We start from the raw sequence: 18,056 nt of genomic DNA on the forward strand, positions 1-18,056 counted from the left end.
TGCCCAAACCAAATGGTTTTTTAGCTACAGGCCACTATGTTCTGACTCTAGTCACAGAGCACCACCAGGTGCTGGCACTTCAGAAACTTTCTTCCATTGAATCCTTCACTCTGGCAAAGAGCATATTGGATATTATTATAAGAATTTTATAGACCAGAGTTTTGAAAGTCAGAGAGTCTAAAGACTTGTTCAAGATTGTTTTTAAGAACCTAGAGCTTTCCCCTAAGGGAGCCAGCCCCTGAGCCAACTTACACTGGGATCTACAGAGACAGGACAACATAGTGGAACTGGATTCAGTCTTCATCTGGAAAATCAGGCAGTTTGCCTAGAGCCCTGAGATCTCTTGCAGATCTGACATGCTACATCCCAGATAGAATGAGAGAACATGAAACACACTAGAAGTCCTACTTGCTATGGGGCTTGTAGTAAAGAATCTGATTCAATTTATGATGTTTGATTGCTACCCACTTCCAAGCCCACCATCACTCTCCCTTCTCCTCCTGCCCTGTATCTGGGCAAGCTGATAAGAAAGTACAGATACTTCCTCCTTTGGCACTAGCGGCAGGTTCACACTATACAAGTCCTGGCCTATGCATGGGCATCTTCACGCCACCACCACCCCCCAACCACAATAAAAGCACAAGCCAGTATCATTTTCCTGCTCTCTAATGCCACTTTGGGACCAATTTTGGAGCCAGCCCTACTCTCCCCAGAAAGCCACATTATGTGAATAATAAACCTTTTCATACCTTCTTCGTGCAAATATGTTATCCTCACTGTCAACAATCAAAGCACATTTTGGTGGGAGGCACATCTTGTCTCTGTGGAGTGACCACAACAGGTCCTAGCCTCATGGCATGGTTCTGAAATTTATTCATTCTAAAAGTATGTGCCTCCTTAAAAGACTAAAAATAGAACTACCATGTGACCCAGCAATCCCACCACTGGGCATATACCCTGAGAAAATCATAATTCAAAAAGATACATGTACCACAATGTTCATTGCAGCACTATTCACAACAGCCAGGACATGGAAGCAACCTAAATGTCCATCAACAGACGAATGGATAAAGATGTGGCACATATATACAATGGAATATTACTCAGCCATGAAAATGAGTGAAATTGAGTTATTTGTAGTGAGGTGGATGGACCTAGAGCTGGTCCTACAGAGTGAAGTAAGTCACAAAGAGAAAAAAAAACTACCATATGCTAATGCATATATATGGAATCTAAAAAAAACCCGGTACTGATGAACCTAGTGGCAGGGCAGGAATAAAGATGCAGATGTAGAGAACGGACTTGAGGACATGGGGTAGGGGGCAAAGGGGAAGCTGGGATGAAGTGAGAGAGCAGCACTGACATGTATACACTACCAAATGTAAAGTGGATGGCTAGTGGGAAGCTGCTGCATAACACAGGGCAATCAATTCAATGCTTTGTGACAACATAGAGGGGTGGGATAGGGAGGGTGGGAGGGAGGCTCAAGAGGGAAGGGGATATGGGGATATAGGTATACATATAGCTGATTCACCGTGTTGTACAGCAGAAACTAACACAACATTGTAAAGCAATTATACTCCAATAAAGATGTGAAAAAAATAATAAAAGCATATGCCTGGTGCTGTTCTAGGCACTGGGCAAAGCATTGTAAACAAGAAGATACAAGTCCCTGCCTACTTGGAACTTTCATTCTAATGGTGGAGAGATAGATAATAAACTGAGTAAATTAAATATCTTGTATGTTAGATGTTGACAAGTGCTATATGAAAAATAGAGCAAGGAGGGAAGATAAGGAATGTAAGGGATAGGAGTTATAATTTTAACGTGGTCAAGGAAGCCACATTGAAACATACCAAACAGTGGGAAGAGCATGTCTTGAGGTCCTGAGGAAGGGGCATGACTTCAAGTTTCAAAGCACAGCAACAAAGTTGGTGTGCAAGGTACAGAGTGTGTGAGGAGGAGAATAATATTTGGTGAGGCTGCAGAAGGAAGGTGGAGAGGAAGCAACAGCTTTTACTTTTGTCTGAGTAAGATGGGAAGCCATCAGAGGGTTGGAGCAGAGGATGACATGATTGAACTTATGTTTTAATAGAACATCCATAGTGGGGCAGAAGCAGAGAGACCAGTCAGGAAAAATCTGGCTGAGAGTTAATAGCTTGGACCAGCATGGTAATCGCTGAAGTAATGAGAAAATGATTCGATTCTTGATATTTTGAAAGTAGAGCCAGCATTCAGTTGATAACCTTACTTCCCACCTCAATGAAAAAAAAACTTCCAGATTCCATCACCCCCATTTTCCTACTTGTCAGCATCTGTACCCATATATTCTGCTTCCCTTCCTGTTCATTGATGAGGAAACTCTGGAGTTCATAGCTTTCTGCCTGCTCTGCTTCTGTAAAACCTGCTTGCTGCACTAGAGTGAGGACAAAATACTTTAAGAATCAACTGGAACCTAAAAGATGATCAGATAAGTATGGAATGTTCTCGCCTTTGAAAACCCTTTGCCTGTAACCCCTAGCAACTCCTGCGCTCTGTAATCACCTGAAATCTATGGAAACTGAGTAGCCAGTCAATGCCAACTGTAGCCAATCAATTAATGCTAACTGTAGCTATGTGTCTTTACCTATATAAGGAGAGAATTCACCTGGAACGGGGCCCAGAATTTTGGAGCGTTAGCTAGTCTGGCGCCGCTGGCTCAATAAACTTGAGTTCTCCAACCCTCCGAGTGTGGTGCTTGGTTTCTCATGGGATCGATTTCTTTAACATTTTTGGAGGCCCCAGCGAGATTCCAACCACGCCAGCCCCTTGAGCTGCTGGACTGGTGGCTCGGCTGGTTCGGGGTGAAGGAGCTCCGAGACGAACGAGGAGGCATGCCACCTGATGGTTTTCCGGGTTCTCTTTCAGACAGGTGCTCTGACTCTCCAGACGGCCGGGCCCCGACCGGACTCATTGGAGGGATGGACCAACTCACCAGGAGCAGTCACAGGATAAGGTAAGGCCCCAAGGCACTGAACCCAGTCAGGTCCCGTCTCCAGGTGGAAGAGGAGCTTCATCACCTCCTAAGGTCTTTGGTAAGAAGACCACCAGTTAGGGACCTTCCCAGAGGGGGGAGGCACCCACCAGTTAGGGACCTTCCCAGAGGGGGGAGACACCCACCAGTTAGGGGCCTTCCCAGAGCGGGGAGGCACCCACCAGTTAGGGACTTGCCCAGAGGAGGGAGGCATCCACCAGTTAGGGCCTTGCCCAGAGAGGGGAAGCACTGTGATAAACTCTGGTCTGAATGTGTGTGTGAGTGTGTGTGAGTGAGTACCCTGGTTCGTCCTCGTTCCAGGACGATTGTGTGGCTCCATAGCCTTTGTAGGCACAGAATCCGAGTGGGCCCAAACCTGTGGTCCCATGGTGACCTCATACAGCTCAGGGCGGTATCTGCCTCTGGGGGACCCAGTCCCTCCCTGCGAGTCAGATTCAAGTCAGGATTCTATACCACCTACCAAAGCTGAGGCACCTAAGCTCCCCACGGGGACGCAGCCAGGTGGGCACCTGAGTGGTCTCCTCTTCGGAGAGGGCACCCATCCTTGTTTGTCCCTGTGCCATCGACACAGGGTGGGATACACGGGGAGGAAAAGAATAATTGGAAATCGTGCCCTCTGCTCTAGAGCCCCTACAACTTTGGATTATCCTCCCCTTTCCTCAGCTAACCTTCTGAGCCAGTATATTGGTTTTTCCCTTCTCCCTCCTGTTTAAAGAAGCAGGTTGCACTTGTTAAGATGGGAGGAAATTCCTCAAAGCCAACTGTTTTGGATTGTATAATGAAAAACTTTAAGAAAGGTTTTTCCGGAGCCTATGGAGTTAAGATGACCGCGGGAAATCTCCGCATGCTGTGCGAGCAGGAGTGGCCCACCTTCGGGGTGCGATGGCCTATGGAGGGTACCCTGGATCTCCCTACAGTTAGAGCAGTGTACTGAGTGGTGATAGGGACCCCCAGGCACCCAGACCAGTTTCCATTCATAGATTCCTGGTTACAAATTTCTGTTAAGCTGCCTCCCTGGGTTTGGTTCTGTGTGAATAAGCAGGGACAGTATAGGATCTTTGTAGCCCAACCAGCTGGTACAATAGATCCAGCAGCCTGGGCCCTGGGGAGCCAACAGTTGTGATGAAAATTGGGGGCCAATCAATGACTTTCGTGGTGGACACTGGAGCCGAACACTGTGGTGACCACACCTGTGGCTCCCCTAACAGGTCAGACAGCAACTATCATTGGGGCCACAGGAGACAAGACTGCTCGCTCATTCTGTAAAGCCCGCTCATGTCAACTTGGGGGCCACTTGGTGACTCACGAATTCTTGTACTTACCAGAGTGCCCCATTCCTTTGCTGGGCAGAGATTTGCTGACAAAGCTGGGGGCACAGATCACTTTTGCCCCTGGGAAACCCGCAAGCCTCACCCTGGGGAGCCAACCAGCTCTGATGATGGCCCGTAACCATGCCCAGAGAAGATGAATGGTGTCTCTATTCTTCAGAAAGGGAACAGACAAATTCCACTAACCTACTAGAAGACTTCCCTGCTGTCTGGGCAGAGAAGGGGCCCCCAGGTTTGACCAAGACCCAGGCACCCATTGTGGTAGCCCTGAGGCCAGGGGCCACTCCTGTTAGACAGAAGCAATATCCAGTACCATGAGAGGCACGCTTGGGAATCCAGGACCACATTCAATGCCTGCGTGATGCTGGAATTCTGGTCGAATGTCAGTCTCCTTGGAACATTCTGCTTTTACCAGTCAAGAAGCCTGGAGGAAACGACTACTGTCCTGTCCAGGACCTCCGTGCCGTCAATAACGTAGCAGTCACCATCCATCCAGTGGTCCCGAACCCTTACACCCTCCTGAGCCTCTTGCCCGCCTAAGCAAGCTGGTTCACTTGCCTTGATCTCAAGGATGCCTTCTTTTGCCTCCGGCTATCACCAGCAAGCCAGCCCTAATTCGCCTTTGAGTGGGAAGACCCACACAATGGGAGGAAGACACAGCTGACTTGGACCCGATTGCCACAAGGCTTCAAAAACTTGCCTACCTTGTTTGGTGAACACTGGCCGCAGATCTTGCTGGCTTCCCCAGAGAGGATATGAACTGCACCCTACTCCAGTACATAGATGACCTGTTGCTAGCCAGTCCCACCCAAGAAGACTGCTGGAAAGGCACCAAAGCCCTATTGGCCCTACTCTCCAACACAGGGTACAAGGTGTCATGGAGAAAGGCTCAGATCTATAGACAGGAGGTCAGATACCTTGGGTTCGTCATCTCAAGGGGACATTGGGCACTCAGACATGAAAGGAAGCAAACCATCTGCTCAATACCCCAGCCAAGCACTAAGAAAGAGGTCCAAGAATTCCTTGGGGCTGCCGGATTCTGTCGAATCTGGATACCGTGTTTTTCTGAAATTGCCAAGCCTCTATATGAGGCCAGAGCAGGATCTGGTAGGGACCCCCTAGAGTGGGGACCTAAACAAGAAAAAGCTTTCAAAGAAATAAAAAGACATTTAACCAGCGCTCCAGAGTTAGGGCTGCCAGATGTGACACGGGACTTTAACCTCTTCGTGCATGAGAGAAATCATACTGCATTGGGGGTCCTCACCCAAACAGTTGGGCCATGGCAGTGCCCGGTCACATATTTATCCAAATAACTGGATTCTGTGGCCGTGGGATAGCCACCATGTCTCCAGGTGTTGGCTGCTACAGTAGCCCTGGTCAGCCCTGTAAGCTTGTCTGCTTACACGGGGACAAAATATAAATGTAAAGTTTCCCTACGCTGTTACTACGCTGATGAACAGCCAAGGGCATAAATGGCTGACCAATGCCAGAATGACTCACTATCAAGGACTGCTCTGCGAAAACCCACGGGTCCACCTTGAGACTGTGCGTACACTGAATCCTGCCATCTTCTTACCTACGGAGGCAGGGACCCCCGATCACAACTGTGAAGAGGTTTTAGGTGAAATCTACTTGAGCAGGCCAGACCTCATGGACACTCCCCTTCAGAACCCAGAATTGGAACTGTTCAGTGATGGAAGCAGTTTCGTCCAGGAAGGACAACACAAAGCAGGCTATACCATAACAACAACAGATGAAATAATAAAAGCAGAGCCCTTGCCCCAGGGGTGGTCAGCACAACGGGCTGAACTACGGGCGCTCATCCAGGCGATAAGGCATGCCGAAGGGAAGCGAGCCAACATCGACACAGACTCAAGATATGCCTTTGCTACTTTACATGGACATGGAGCCATCTACAAAGAAAGGGGACTACTAACAGCAGGGGAAAAGGAGATCAAAAACAAAAAAGAAATCCTTCCGTTAAAGGCAGTTTGGAAGCCCTCCCAGGTGGCAGTCATCCACTGCAAAGGCCACCAAAGAGGAACTGACCTAGTCAGCTGGGGGTATCGGTTGGCCGACCAGGTGGCCAAGGAGGTAGCAACCCAACCAAATCCTACAATGAGCCTTGAACCAAACTCCGAAATCCTCTTGGCACCAGAATTGCCTTCATCTCTGAGGTATACCATAGACCAATGGGCTTTAAGTGAGGGAGGAACTAAGGGGAAGGAAGGCTGGTGGAAGCTTCTGGACCAAAGGCTCTTTGTTCCTAGTACTATAGCCATTCAGCTGGTAAAGCAACATCACGAGACAACTCACTTAGGAAAAACTGTACTAGAAAGTCTACTGAGCTGCTACTATTTCGTTCCTAAGCTCCCAACCCTGTGTGCCCAGATCAGTGCTACGTGTGTGACTTGTGCACGAAACAATGCCAGCCAAAGACCAAGACCCAGCCCCGGGGTACAGACAGTTGGAACGTTACCCCTTGAAGATTTAGAGGTGGACTTTACTGAAATTAAGCCTTGCTGGGGCTATAGGTATTTGCTTGTGATAGTCTGCACCTACTTGGGATGGGCTGAGGCCTACCCCACGCGCACTGAGCGAGCATGAGAGGTGGCCGAGGCCCTACTAAGAGACATAATCCCCACATATGGGCTACCTCTCTCCATAGGGTCTGACAACGGGCCAGCCTTTGTGTCTGATAGTCCAGACCTTGTCCAAGGCACTGGGAATCAAATGGAAGCTTCATGCTGCTTACAGGCCACAAAGCTCAGGGAAAGTTGAACACATGAATCGGACCCTTAAGACTATGTTAGCTAAACTCTGCCAAGAGACCCAATTACCCTGGATTGACATGCTGCCCCTAGCCTTGTTCCAAGCCCGATGCACCACGAGGTCCTCAGTCTATTCTCCCTTCAAAATCTTATACGGGAGACCCCCCTGGTGGTAGGGAGACTCAAGGGAGACCCCCAACAACTAGCTGACCTGGAGATGTCTCGACACCTCCAGGCCCTGGGAAAGGTCTTCTGCTGTATTACTCGAGATACCTTAGAAAGGACTCCCATTCCCTTGTGCAATTGGGTTCATCCCTATCAGCCAGGAGGTGAGGTATGGGTAAAAGACTGGAGAAAGGAACCACTTCAGCCAGTTTGAACGGGCCCTCATATGGTCGTCCTGGCGACGCCTGCTACTGTTAAAGTTACAGAAATAACACCGTGGATCCACCACACCCGGGTAAAGAAAGCAGCACCTCTAGAAGGGCGAGAGACCTGGACTGCAAAAGCTGATCCAAACCAGCCACTTCGGGTCTTCCTACGGAGACAACAAAGTCCAGTCTAAGAGCTTCAGCCTGCTCCAGTCACGCCAGGGCTGACTGCTCTGTGCACGACGGAAGCTTGAGGAATTCGACGAGGGATATCTGAGGGTCAGGGTTACGATGACACCCTGCCTTGTAGAGACTAGTTATACCACTGGCCTTGATGCTCTCTATAGGCCAAACACAAGGGGTCATTTTGGCTATAATCTGCCCAAAAGTAGTGGAATTAAGTGGAATCAAATGTTTTCTGTAATAATGATTTATATCCTACTAAGCTACAGTGCATTAGAAAGCAAGATGGACCCCTCATGTACTCCATGTATCCGCATGACTAGATCAGGTCAGGGAATCACATGGACCACTATTCATGAGAGTGGTTTCCAGCCTGGCTGAAGCCACTGCGGTTAGGAGAGCCACCATACACCTTCTGGCCCTGAGAGGTTATCAACCCATGGGCCTAGATGATCAAGAAGTTGACGCCTTATAAAGATTTTTAGGGGCATCAAGAGGGGGGAATAATGAGGGAAATCTGGAGTTCATAGCTTTCTGCCTGCTCTGCTTCTGTAAAACCTGCTTGCTGCGCTAGAGTGAGGACAAAATACTTTAAGAATCAACTGGAACCTAAAAGATGATCAGATAAGTATGGAATGTTCTCGCCTTTGTTTGAAAACCCTTTGCATGTAACCCCTAGCAACTCCTGCGCTCTGTAATCACCTGAAATCTATGGAAACTGAGTAGCCAATCAATTAATGCCAACTGCAGCCAATCAATTAATGCTAACTGTAGCTATGTGTCTTAACCTATATAAGGAGAGAATTCACCTGGAACGGGGCCCAGAATTTTGGAGCATTAGCTCGTCTGGTGCCGCTGGCTCAATAAACCTGAGTTCTCCAACCCTCCGAGTGTGGTGCTTGGTTTCTTGTGCGATCGATTTCTGCAACACATCCTAGATGAACTTCCATGCCCCATGTATGAGCTAGAAGCCATGCCCCCTCACCTACTCAAGGATGTTGCTCTAGCAACTCTTCCCTTTCTTCCTTACGTTACCTGCATCTTGAATAGGCTCTTCACATTTTTTCAGTCATTAATTGAAAAACTGCAAACTTTCCTTGTCCCTATTTCTCCTGCCAGGTATCCACTTGATTCTTTGCTCCCTTTGCAGCAAAACTCTTGTTTTTTCTTTCTCTCTCCAGTTCCTCTTGTCTCATTTCCCTCAAATCTATTCCCATAAGTCTTTGGCCCACCAACATGGCACCAAAACTCCCCTCACCAGGGTTACCAATGACCTTCACATTGCTACACTAGAATGGCCATTTCAGTTCTTATTTTTCTTGACCTTGCAGCATTTAACAAAGTTATTTACCGCCTTCTCCCTGATAAACTTTCTTCATACACCATGCAGGACACCACACACTCTTGCTTTTACATCTGCCTTGGTAGTTGCTCCTTCTCAATCGCCATTGCTGGCTCTCTTCCTTTACCTTTTAATGTTGATGTGCCCCAGGGCTAGTCCTTGGTCCTCTTCTCTCCATCTACACTCATTTCCTTTATAATTGTATCTGGTTCCATGGCCTTAAATACCATTTGTATGCTGATAACTCCTAAGTATCTCTAGGTCAAATTTCACTCGCATACTCCAAACTAATATCCAGCTGCCTCTTCAACATCTTTGCTTGTGTGTCTAATAGACATCTCAAACTCAGTACTTCCAAAACTGGACTCTTGATTTTCCCCTCCATCCTGCCTGACCTACTCTATCCTACTCCATCCTGCTCACAGTGGCTCTGACAGAAACCTTGAAGTCATCCTTGATGCCTCTCTTTTACCTGATACATCACAAATCTTGGCTCTGCCTTCAACCCACTTACCTCTTCCTCTCCCACCACCCTGGCCCCAGCTTCTATGTGTATAGCTACCTACTGACAGCTTTCCCTGCTTCTATCTTATCTCCACCCCCAGCACTGAAGTTTATTCTCAACAGAGCAGTCAGAGAGATCCATTTAACATGCAAGTTAGATCACATTCCTCCTTTGTTCAAAATCCTTGAATAATTCCCCTGTTTTACTCAGAGTAAAAGGCAAAGTGCAAATAATGGAGTATATGTTTTCTCCCTCATTTCCAGGCAGTCTTCTCCTTGCTGAGAGCACTCATCACCTTCCAACGTGATATATCATCTACTAAAAATCTATTATGTCTATTGTTTATTGTAGGTGTACCAACTAGAATGTCAGCTCCATGAAGGCAGGGATTTTCCTCTCTTTTGTTCACTGATATGTCAATCTCAAGAACCTAGAATAAATACTGGTATTCAATACACAGTAAGTATTGAACAAATGTAGGAAGGATTTTGACTCTGGAGAGAGGACCTGTTCTTTTCACTTGCAAACATCTCCTAATTTTGTTAATGGAATTTTCTGTTACATGTGAAGTGAGATAATGGGATTTAGTGATGATTATAATCACTAATCACTCTTGAGCACTTAATCTATTTCTAAACAGGAAAAATCACCTAAACAAATATTAATACTGCACATTCATCAAGAAAGTATTTATGGTGCACCTACTATATGCCTGGCACAGAGATGAATGCCATTGAGGGTTGGGGACTGTGGAGGAAAATCTCAAAGAAAGTTTAAGGCCTCCTGCAGGGGCTTCCCCTGGTGGCGCAGTGGTTAAGAATCCGGCTGCCAATGCAGGGGACACAAGTTCAATCCCTGGGCCAGGAAGATCCCACATGCTATGGAGCAACTAAACCCGTGTGCTGCAACTATAGAGTCTGTGCTCTAGAGCCCATGAGCCACAACTACTGAAGCCTGCGTGCCTAGAGCCCATGTTTCACAACAAGAGAAGACACTGCAATGAGAAGCCTGCACACTGCAATGAAGAGTAGCCCCTACTTGCCACAACTAGAGAAAGCCCGCACGCAGCAACAAAGACCCAATGCAGCCAATAAATTAATTAATTAAAAAAAAAGACCTCCTGGCAGGTCTGCTTTAAGTCATACTCATACTTTGACTAGAAGTCATTTTGCTGTAATGACCCAGGATTAGTTTCTTGCCTTTTATTTTTCTCTTTGTGCTATGAAGAAGATTCACATCAAGGCTGGACTTATGAGGTAGGGGTAGGAAGAGAGATTACAGAAAGTGTTAAGAATAGGAGTGGAAGCTATGAATGAAAAATGTCGCCTGCCATATCAGCATACAAATGATGCTGAGGGCAGTCAAGCCATGAGCCACTTCCACCGCCCTGAGGGTGAGCCCTGACGGAACTTGGGATGGAGACAAAAGGGCTGCCCCCTGCCAAGCCCTCAGCCACTCTAGCTACCCCAACAGTGCACCCTGAGGGGACTCAGGGTGGGAAAGAACAGGATACTGGTCCTAGATAGCTAAGGTGCATATCAAAGGAATGATTTCCATGAGCCCTGATTCTTGCATCTTCCCAGACAAAGAAAAATGCTAAATTCAGTAACTTGAGATGACTGGTTTTCTTTCATTAACAGTAATCTTTTGATGTTCCAACTACCTGGTTTTTGTTGCAAAACTCCTATATATCCTGATTCTTCCCTTGCCACTGTGGAGGAGTCCCTCACAGCTACCTGAGAGGCTGCCTCCTGGGCTTGAGTCCTCAGCAAGTCCAGCGAATAGAACATAATTCTCAACTTCTAGGTTGTGCAATTTTTTTCAGTCGACAAAGCCTTCAGCAGTTCTTGAAGGCAATCAACTGGGAGGACATTGCTTCCAAGAAGGAAATACCCCTGCAATTTTGGGCCACCGATCAAAAAGAAGCCTCAGACCCCAGTCCAAAAGTACAGGTCAAGCATTCACCAGTTGATCAGACCTGGATGGTTTTAAGTGCTTCTGGAAGGTGTCAGAGGTTCTGACTGGCCACCAGGAGCTGCCATTGCTGAGAAGAGCAGGGCGGAGGGGCGGGACTCTACTCTGTTTTTATCTCTTTCATTTGTTTATGCGTACACATCAGATATTTTTGAACAAAGTATTTCACCTGTTAATATCTTAATTTCTGTCTGGGAAAATAAAAGTATGTTTTATTTTGCTCCTTCTTTTCTCCACGGATCCCTGCAAGCTTTGGAAGAAGAGGTATAAATAGAATTCACGCTCTGGAAATATGGAGGCCCTGAGAGCTCTTGCTGGTAGAACTAAGGCAGCTGTTAAACTCTCTGTGTCTCACTTTTGTACCTGCAGCATAGTATCATGGTTTTTATATTGCCACCTTTGTAAAGATGATGAATTTGAAACAGCTTGGAAAGCACTAGCTTCTATTTCACCTTGAAAGTCAAATACCAGTGTTAAATAATGAAAAGAAGCATCTCTTAGGATGCCCTGTGCATTTTTCCATCAGCTACTGCACTTACCGAGATTAATAAATGTATCTGCCTATCTGCTCAATTAATTTGCAATAAAAGAGTATAATCATCAGTAGACACACAGGAGAATTGTGCAGCTCGCCAGGCAGGCGTACACAAAGAGTGGGCGAGGAATGAATGGGCTACAACTACACACAGAGACGTCGATACAGCTCACAAACATAATTCTGAGCAGAAGAAGCCAGACTCAAAAGAGCATGTGCTGAGTGACTCTATTTCTATAAAATTTGAAAACAGCAGAACTAATCTGTGAGGTAAGAAGCCAGGATAATGGTTACCCTTCAGGGCAGAGGTGGGGTGGGTAGCAACTGGAAGGAGATACAAGGGAGGGCTTCTGGGTGCTATTCACATCCTGTTTCTCTATCTGGGTATTAGTTACAAGGATGTGTGTACTGTAATGATTCATTGAGCTGTACACTTAATGATTTATGTACTTTTCTGTAGGTGTCTTCCATTTTAATAAAAATATTACATGGGCACTTAATATGGCTTGATTTGGGTGGAGAATTTTTTAATTAATTTTTATTGGGGTATAGTTAATTTACAATGTTGTGTTAGTTTCTGCTGTACAGCAAAGTGAATCAGTTATACACATACATATATCCACTCATTTTTTAGATTCTGTTCCCATATAGGTCATTACAGAGTATTGAGTAGAGTTCCCTGTGCTATACAATGGGTTCTTATTAGTTATCTATTTTATTGGGTGGAGAATTTTATTTTGTCCCCCGAGATAAATATAAATGCTGCTGTATCTTTGCAACTCAGGCCTGGGATGGAATCCTTAAGGACTGTCCTCAGAGGATCACCCCATCCCAGAGGCTGACACAAATCTCGTGTAGCAATTGACAGTTTTAATTACATTCTGTTTTCATTCTAAATACCAAGGTAACATGTTTTGATGAAAACTTGTGCTAACCGACAACTATTACGATGCACATGTACACAATAGAAATTCTCTGCCATGTTTGGGGTTGAGGTTTACTGTTTCTGTATGCATTTAAATCAGCTGCTTACTCTGACTGATTCTCCTACTGTTGAGTTTGGCAGGATGCCATATGCAGTGAGACCCATGGGTATTTATTGTGGATAATGATGGATACTCTGTGAACCATAACTTTTTATGGTCATATGTTCCTTTTCTCATGTATTTGATGTTATAGTTTGTAATTTTGTGCAAATTTCAGGGCTTTAAAATTTGTTTTTTGCCACACAGCACTGCATGCGGAATCTTAGTTCACCAACCAGGGATCAGACCCATGCCCCCTGCAGTGGAAGCGTGGATTCTTAACCACTGAACCACCAGGGAAGTCCCAGAGCATTTCGTTATAGAAAACCATCATTTAACAAAATGCTTAATACCACCTGTTGAAACAACTTTACTAAAATAAAACATGGCTAATAAATGTCCAAATTAAATTAGACACTTAAAAATACATTTAATAATAGGTTCTAATCCTGGGTCTGCCATTTCTTAGCTATATGTCTGTGGGCCTTTTGCTGAACCTGTTTCAGCCTATTTTCCTCAGTGGTCTCACCCTCATGGAGTTGTCCTGAGGATTAAGTGAGGTAATCCACGTAATTAATGTAGAGCACTTAGCACAGGGTCTGTACCCAAAAGCTTATTAAATCTTCACACTTGGTTTTATTAGTAGCTTAACTACCACATGATATGTGCTTGGTTAAACTGATCACTTATTCAGGGATATCTGAAATCAAAAATAACATCTGAACAAAGAAACGTGGTAGACAACACCAACAACCAAGAAAAAATAATTTGAAAAAAACTTAAAATTGAGAAATTTTTATGTTAATCGATTCTTTTGATGACTTCAAAAAAGAACACCTCTCTTAAGTACTAATGATTTTAAAAAATGATAACCAGTATTGAAAAGGAGCACCCAGAAAGAGGAACGAACGATAGGATAGAAGGAGCTTTGCAATATCTCTGTGCCCACTGTGGCGTTGAGAGAGCTGCCCAGAGGTTGAGAGAGCCAAACCAAGAGCTACCTCAGATCCTGTGATCAGAGTAAAGCAAACTCCACAGTAAATGGGAGCCAGTCAAGGTCCAATAGGGATACAGAAGTCCCAGCAGATTTCAGCATAGACATTTGATGATGGTGTCCTGATGACCAATGACCCCATAGCCCTAGATGCCTTGACATTGAGATACTCGCCAGGACTTAACCATGACTGTGGGGAAAGGGTGAAGAGACCCTAAATTGACAAAGTAAACACTGAAACCACTGAGGATTGCCTAGCGTTGCAGAGATTGTTTCCATCATCCAGCAAAACTGATACAAGCAAGGAAAAGCTCTTTACATGTTAGAAAAATACACATTTCTTGCTCACATGAGTTGGAGGCCTGAGAATCTATGCCCACTGACATTTGGTACTGAACATGAAGAATTATTTGGGACTTCTACTGAAGTCCTCATGGAATCCCTACAGATGAGGATCACCTTTCTGCTTACAGCTTCTATGAGAATTGGAAAGAGCATTCAGAGGCTTGCACTGCTACTCTCAGTGACAGTGTTTTCCCTTTGTTGTTGCCAAAGAGACAGACAAATCCCTCCACTGGGCTGCTCCTCCCAGGTCTTCACCCTCTGGCCCCTTCTTCAACACAATTCCAAGTTTGTCTATGGACTCACCTGTTTCCGTGGACAGTCTTGTTCGAGTACTTCTTTTTTCAAAAATCATGCCTAAGGACTTCCCTTGCAATAAAGGCAAATACTGAAAGTCAAGGACAAGAATACAATTAAAATGAAATATACATTTTATATGCAACAGCAAGGATTATGTTTCAAAACTTACTCTTTACATTATGAGAAAAGGTAGAATAATTAACACTGCTCCCAAATAAGCGTTCAGATGTTGTTTAAAAAGTGAATTTAGAGTGTTTTTTTCATGTTGTATACAAATGGGGGAAGGGAACAGGAACTCCCACAGCTTACTGACATGTAATGAGAAAGTAGTATTAGTGGCTCTGGGTTCAACCTGAACATTTGTTCCAAAGTATATTCATATTTCATACTGGAACCATCTTCTTACTTAAATCCATGGAAACCTCTACCAATGTTCAATGACCTTGAAGATACTTGGTTGGGAAGTGTTTTCTCAGCTAGGGACGTGCTTCTCTGTCGCAACATGGGGCACTCAAACTCCTAAAGATGAAGCCCCAGAGTTTCAGCTACACTTCATCATGGATCCTTGTGAGAGTGCAAAGACTTTGTTTCTGGAAGTCATGTGGAAACAATCTGGAGAGTTTGAGTGTGGAGTGGGGCTCTTCCTCCTTCCTTGTCTGTAGATGGACTTCCTGATAGGATGAGTTCTGGAACAAATAGATTCCTGCCAGCTAACCTTCCTCACCACAAAATGTGAAGAACAAAAGCCTGGGACCTTGGGGGATCTTTTCTCCTTTTTTCAAGGTTTTCTATAGGAACCCATAGCAGTTGGAGGAGTCACTCCTGTTTTCAGTTTGTTCTTAGGAACTTGGAGAGCTAGTGAACTAGATAAGAAAATCAAGGTTGTGTAAAACTTTCTTAACCTGAAACCAGCTCTTTCAAATGTTTTTGAACAAGCTTGGAATAGGAAAACGCTTTCACAATTAAGCAGTCTAAATGAAGCTGCTGCATTAATTAAGCGTGTTTCAAACATAAACTGCTTGAAACGCAGAATAATGCTTCCAGCTAAGTGCCATATCCTATCTCCTCTCCTACTTGGTTACCATTTAATTGTTTCTTTGCTAATCTAAATTTTTAACACTGTCACATCATCCTGAATTTTTTGAAATTATCCTAATGATGATATATCTGATATTCATCCACAATTGAAATTTGTTGCTAGAAAAAAATGCATCCTTACTTTTCATTTGATAGAAAGCACAGAGAAAAGAAAGAAGGTATAAAAATAAAATCTTTCCACAGAAATGATTCCTTAGGTTCTGATTCAGTTAATAATGACTTTCAACATTCCACATGAAAGAAATGCAATGACTTGTCATTGAATAACTGATTTTTATGCTTTTTATATGCCTGTACACTCAGTGATAGTCAATTACCTTGCCTGTGTGGTTTCATTACTTAGCTACTGTTTAGGAATTTTAATGTATTTTCTTTTCCTTCTTTCTTTGGAAAGGCTGTCTTTAAAAAGGCTGATTGGTAGCAGTGGAAGGTAATGTGGAAATGCTACATACCTCTCCTTTCTGTTTTATCCTGAATTTCAGATCTGCTGATAGCCATAGCATATACTTAATTTCTTCTCCTGTGAAGTTCTTCAGCGTGAGGAGGTCACGACCCTTCAGCTGTACTTTATTTTGTAGTGGTTGTCCACATCTGAAAAAAAGAAAAAGAAATATATGTTTAAGAAAACAAAACCCATGTCCTATGGTAATTCATTGTTTAATTCTTGACACAAAACATAGCAAATACATAGCAACATAGCAAATGTGTAGCCTCATGTGTCTCTGCAAAGTGCTAATGCCTTAAAATTAATATGGCTGTGGTTTACATTTTGGATAGCCAGTATTTTGAACATTGAGAGAAAAGAAAAATTTGAGGAAAGAAGCTGAATTCTTCTCTGCTGGAGATAACCATATGAGTGGCTTTGTTACTTACTAGTTAGGCAAGTTACCTAAACTCTCTCTGCACCTAAATTTTTCACCTAGAAAATGAGTATGATAATCTTTTAGGGTTGTTGTAGGGATGATTTGATACATGGAAATCAGACAGTGTCTGGCATATAGTATTTGTTAAATTTTAGCTATTATTGAAATCATTAGATGGTGCAAACAGAATTTGTAATGTACATACAATAGAAAGCAATTTCATTCTTTTTCCTCTACTATTCCTCAAATCTATTGTTTCTTTCTTTTCTTTTTTTTTTTTTTTTTTTTTTTAGTTGCTTTGGGTCTTCGTTGCTGCACGCAGGCTTTCTCTAGTTGCCATGAGCAGGGGCTACTCTTCGTTGCGATGCTCTGGCTTCTCATCGCAGTGGCTTCTCTTATTGCGGAGCACGGGCTCTAGGCATGTGGGCTTCAGTAGTTGTGGCTTGCGGCCTCTAGAGCACAGGCTCAGTAGTTGTGGTGCACGGGCTTAGTTGCTCTGAGGCATGGGGGATCTTCCAGGACCAGGGATCGAACCCGTGTCCCCTGCATTGGTACGCAAATTCTTAACCACTGGCCACCAGGGAAGTCCCCAAATCTGTTCTTAAAGATTTGTTCTTTGTCCCTGGTCAGATACAATGGACCATGTGGCTTTTCTAGTAACTTTCAAGAAAAAAAGTCCTCTGCTTACTTTTTTTTATATAAATTTATTTATTTATTTATTTGCTGGCTGTGTTGTGTCTCATTGCTGCACACAGGCGAGTGGGGGCTACTCTTCATTGTGGTGTGCAGGCTCCCCATTTTGGTAGCTTCTCTTATTGCAGAGCACGGGCTCCAGGCACACAGGCTTCAGCAGCTGCGGCACACAGGCTCAATAGTTGTGGCTCACGGGCTCTAGCGCACAGGCTCAGCAGTTGTGGCACATGGGCCTAGTTGCTCCACGGCATGTAGGATCCGCCCGGAGCAGGGCTCGAACCTGTGCCCTTTGCATTGGCAGGTGGATGCCCAACCACTGCACCACCTAGGAAGTCCCCCTCTGCTTACCTTATTCCCTCAAAGAGTCTCAGAAAAGAATGTGTAACAATAATGATGATTTTTTTTTAACTTTAAGAAATGTACTACAGGTTAACACCCTTTTCCTTCCAGCTCATGCCTAATTCAAGCTGACCTCCTCCACAGGGGGCAGAGGGACCATGAGCTGTTTCCCTGCCTTCAGTTCCTCCAAGTAAAGTCAAGGGAAGGTGAGGAGTTAAGGGCCAGGCAAAGTCTGCTTCTGTTCTAGCAATCTAGCATTGGTGTAGATGCTTGAGGCTAATTCTCTTCTGGGGTGCTTTTATGGGTCCTTTGGAGAACGCTCATCACTGGGAATTTCTCATGTCTGCAGTTCTTAATGG

General features: G+C 44.6%; 2 protein-coding genes across 6 annotated transcripts in view; one reads left to right on the forward strand and one right to left on the reverse strand.

Moving 5' to 3' along the window:
• Positions 1 to 8,561, forward strand: part of LOC130841594 (uncharacterized) — a 179,199-nt gene extending 170,638 nt beyond the window's left edge. Inside the window, exons 4-5 of one of the 5 annotated variants that reach the window (XM_057717702.1) lie at positions 2,908 to 2,995; positions 3,750 to 8,561. In XM_057717702.1, the coding sequence (XP_057573685.1) occupies positions 5,815 to 6,969 (1,155 nt within the window). In that variant the 5' untranslated portion in view covers positions 2,908 to 2,995; positions 3,750 to 5,814 and the 3' untranslated portion in view covers positions 6,970 to 8,561. The remainder of the gene's footprint in view (positions 1 to 2,907; positions 2,996 to 3,749) is intronic. The other 4 variants (XM_057717703.1, XM_057717701.1, XM_057717705.1 and 1 more) reach the window with 4 other exon arrangements.
• The window catches only part of OTC (ornithine transcarbamylase), a 68,406-nt gene that overhangs the window by 39,053 nt on the left and 11,297 nt on the right, over positions 1 to 18,056 (reverse strand). Inside the window, exons 2-3 of the mRNA XM_057717706.1 lie at positions 16,255 to 16,393; positions 14,711 to 14,792 (exon numbers count right to left, since the gene is read on the reverse strand). Of these exons, the coding sequence (XP_057573689.1) occupies positions 14,711 to 14,792; positions 16,255 to 16,393 (221 nt within the window). The remainder of the gene's footprint in view (positions 1 to 14,710; positions 14,793 to 16,254; positions 16,394 to 18,056) is intronic.

This window comes from Hippopotamus amphibius, chromosome X (assembly GCF_030028045.1).
Source record: "Hippopotamus amphibius kiboko isolate mHipAmp2 chromosome X, mHipAmp2.hap2, whole genome shotgun sequence".
In the NCBI taxonomy this organism is placed as follows: domain Eukaryota; kingdom Metazoa; phylum Chordata; class Mammalia; order Artiodactyla; family Hippopotamidae; genus Hippopotamus; species Hippopotamus amphibius.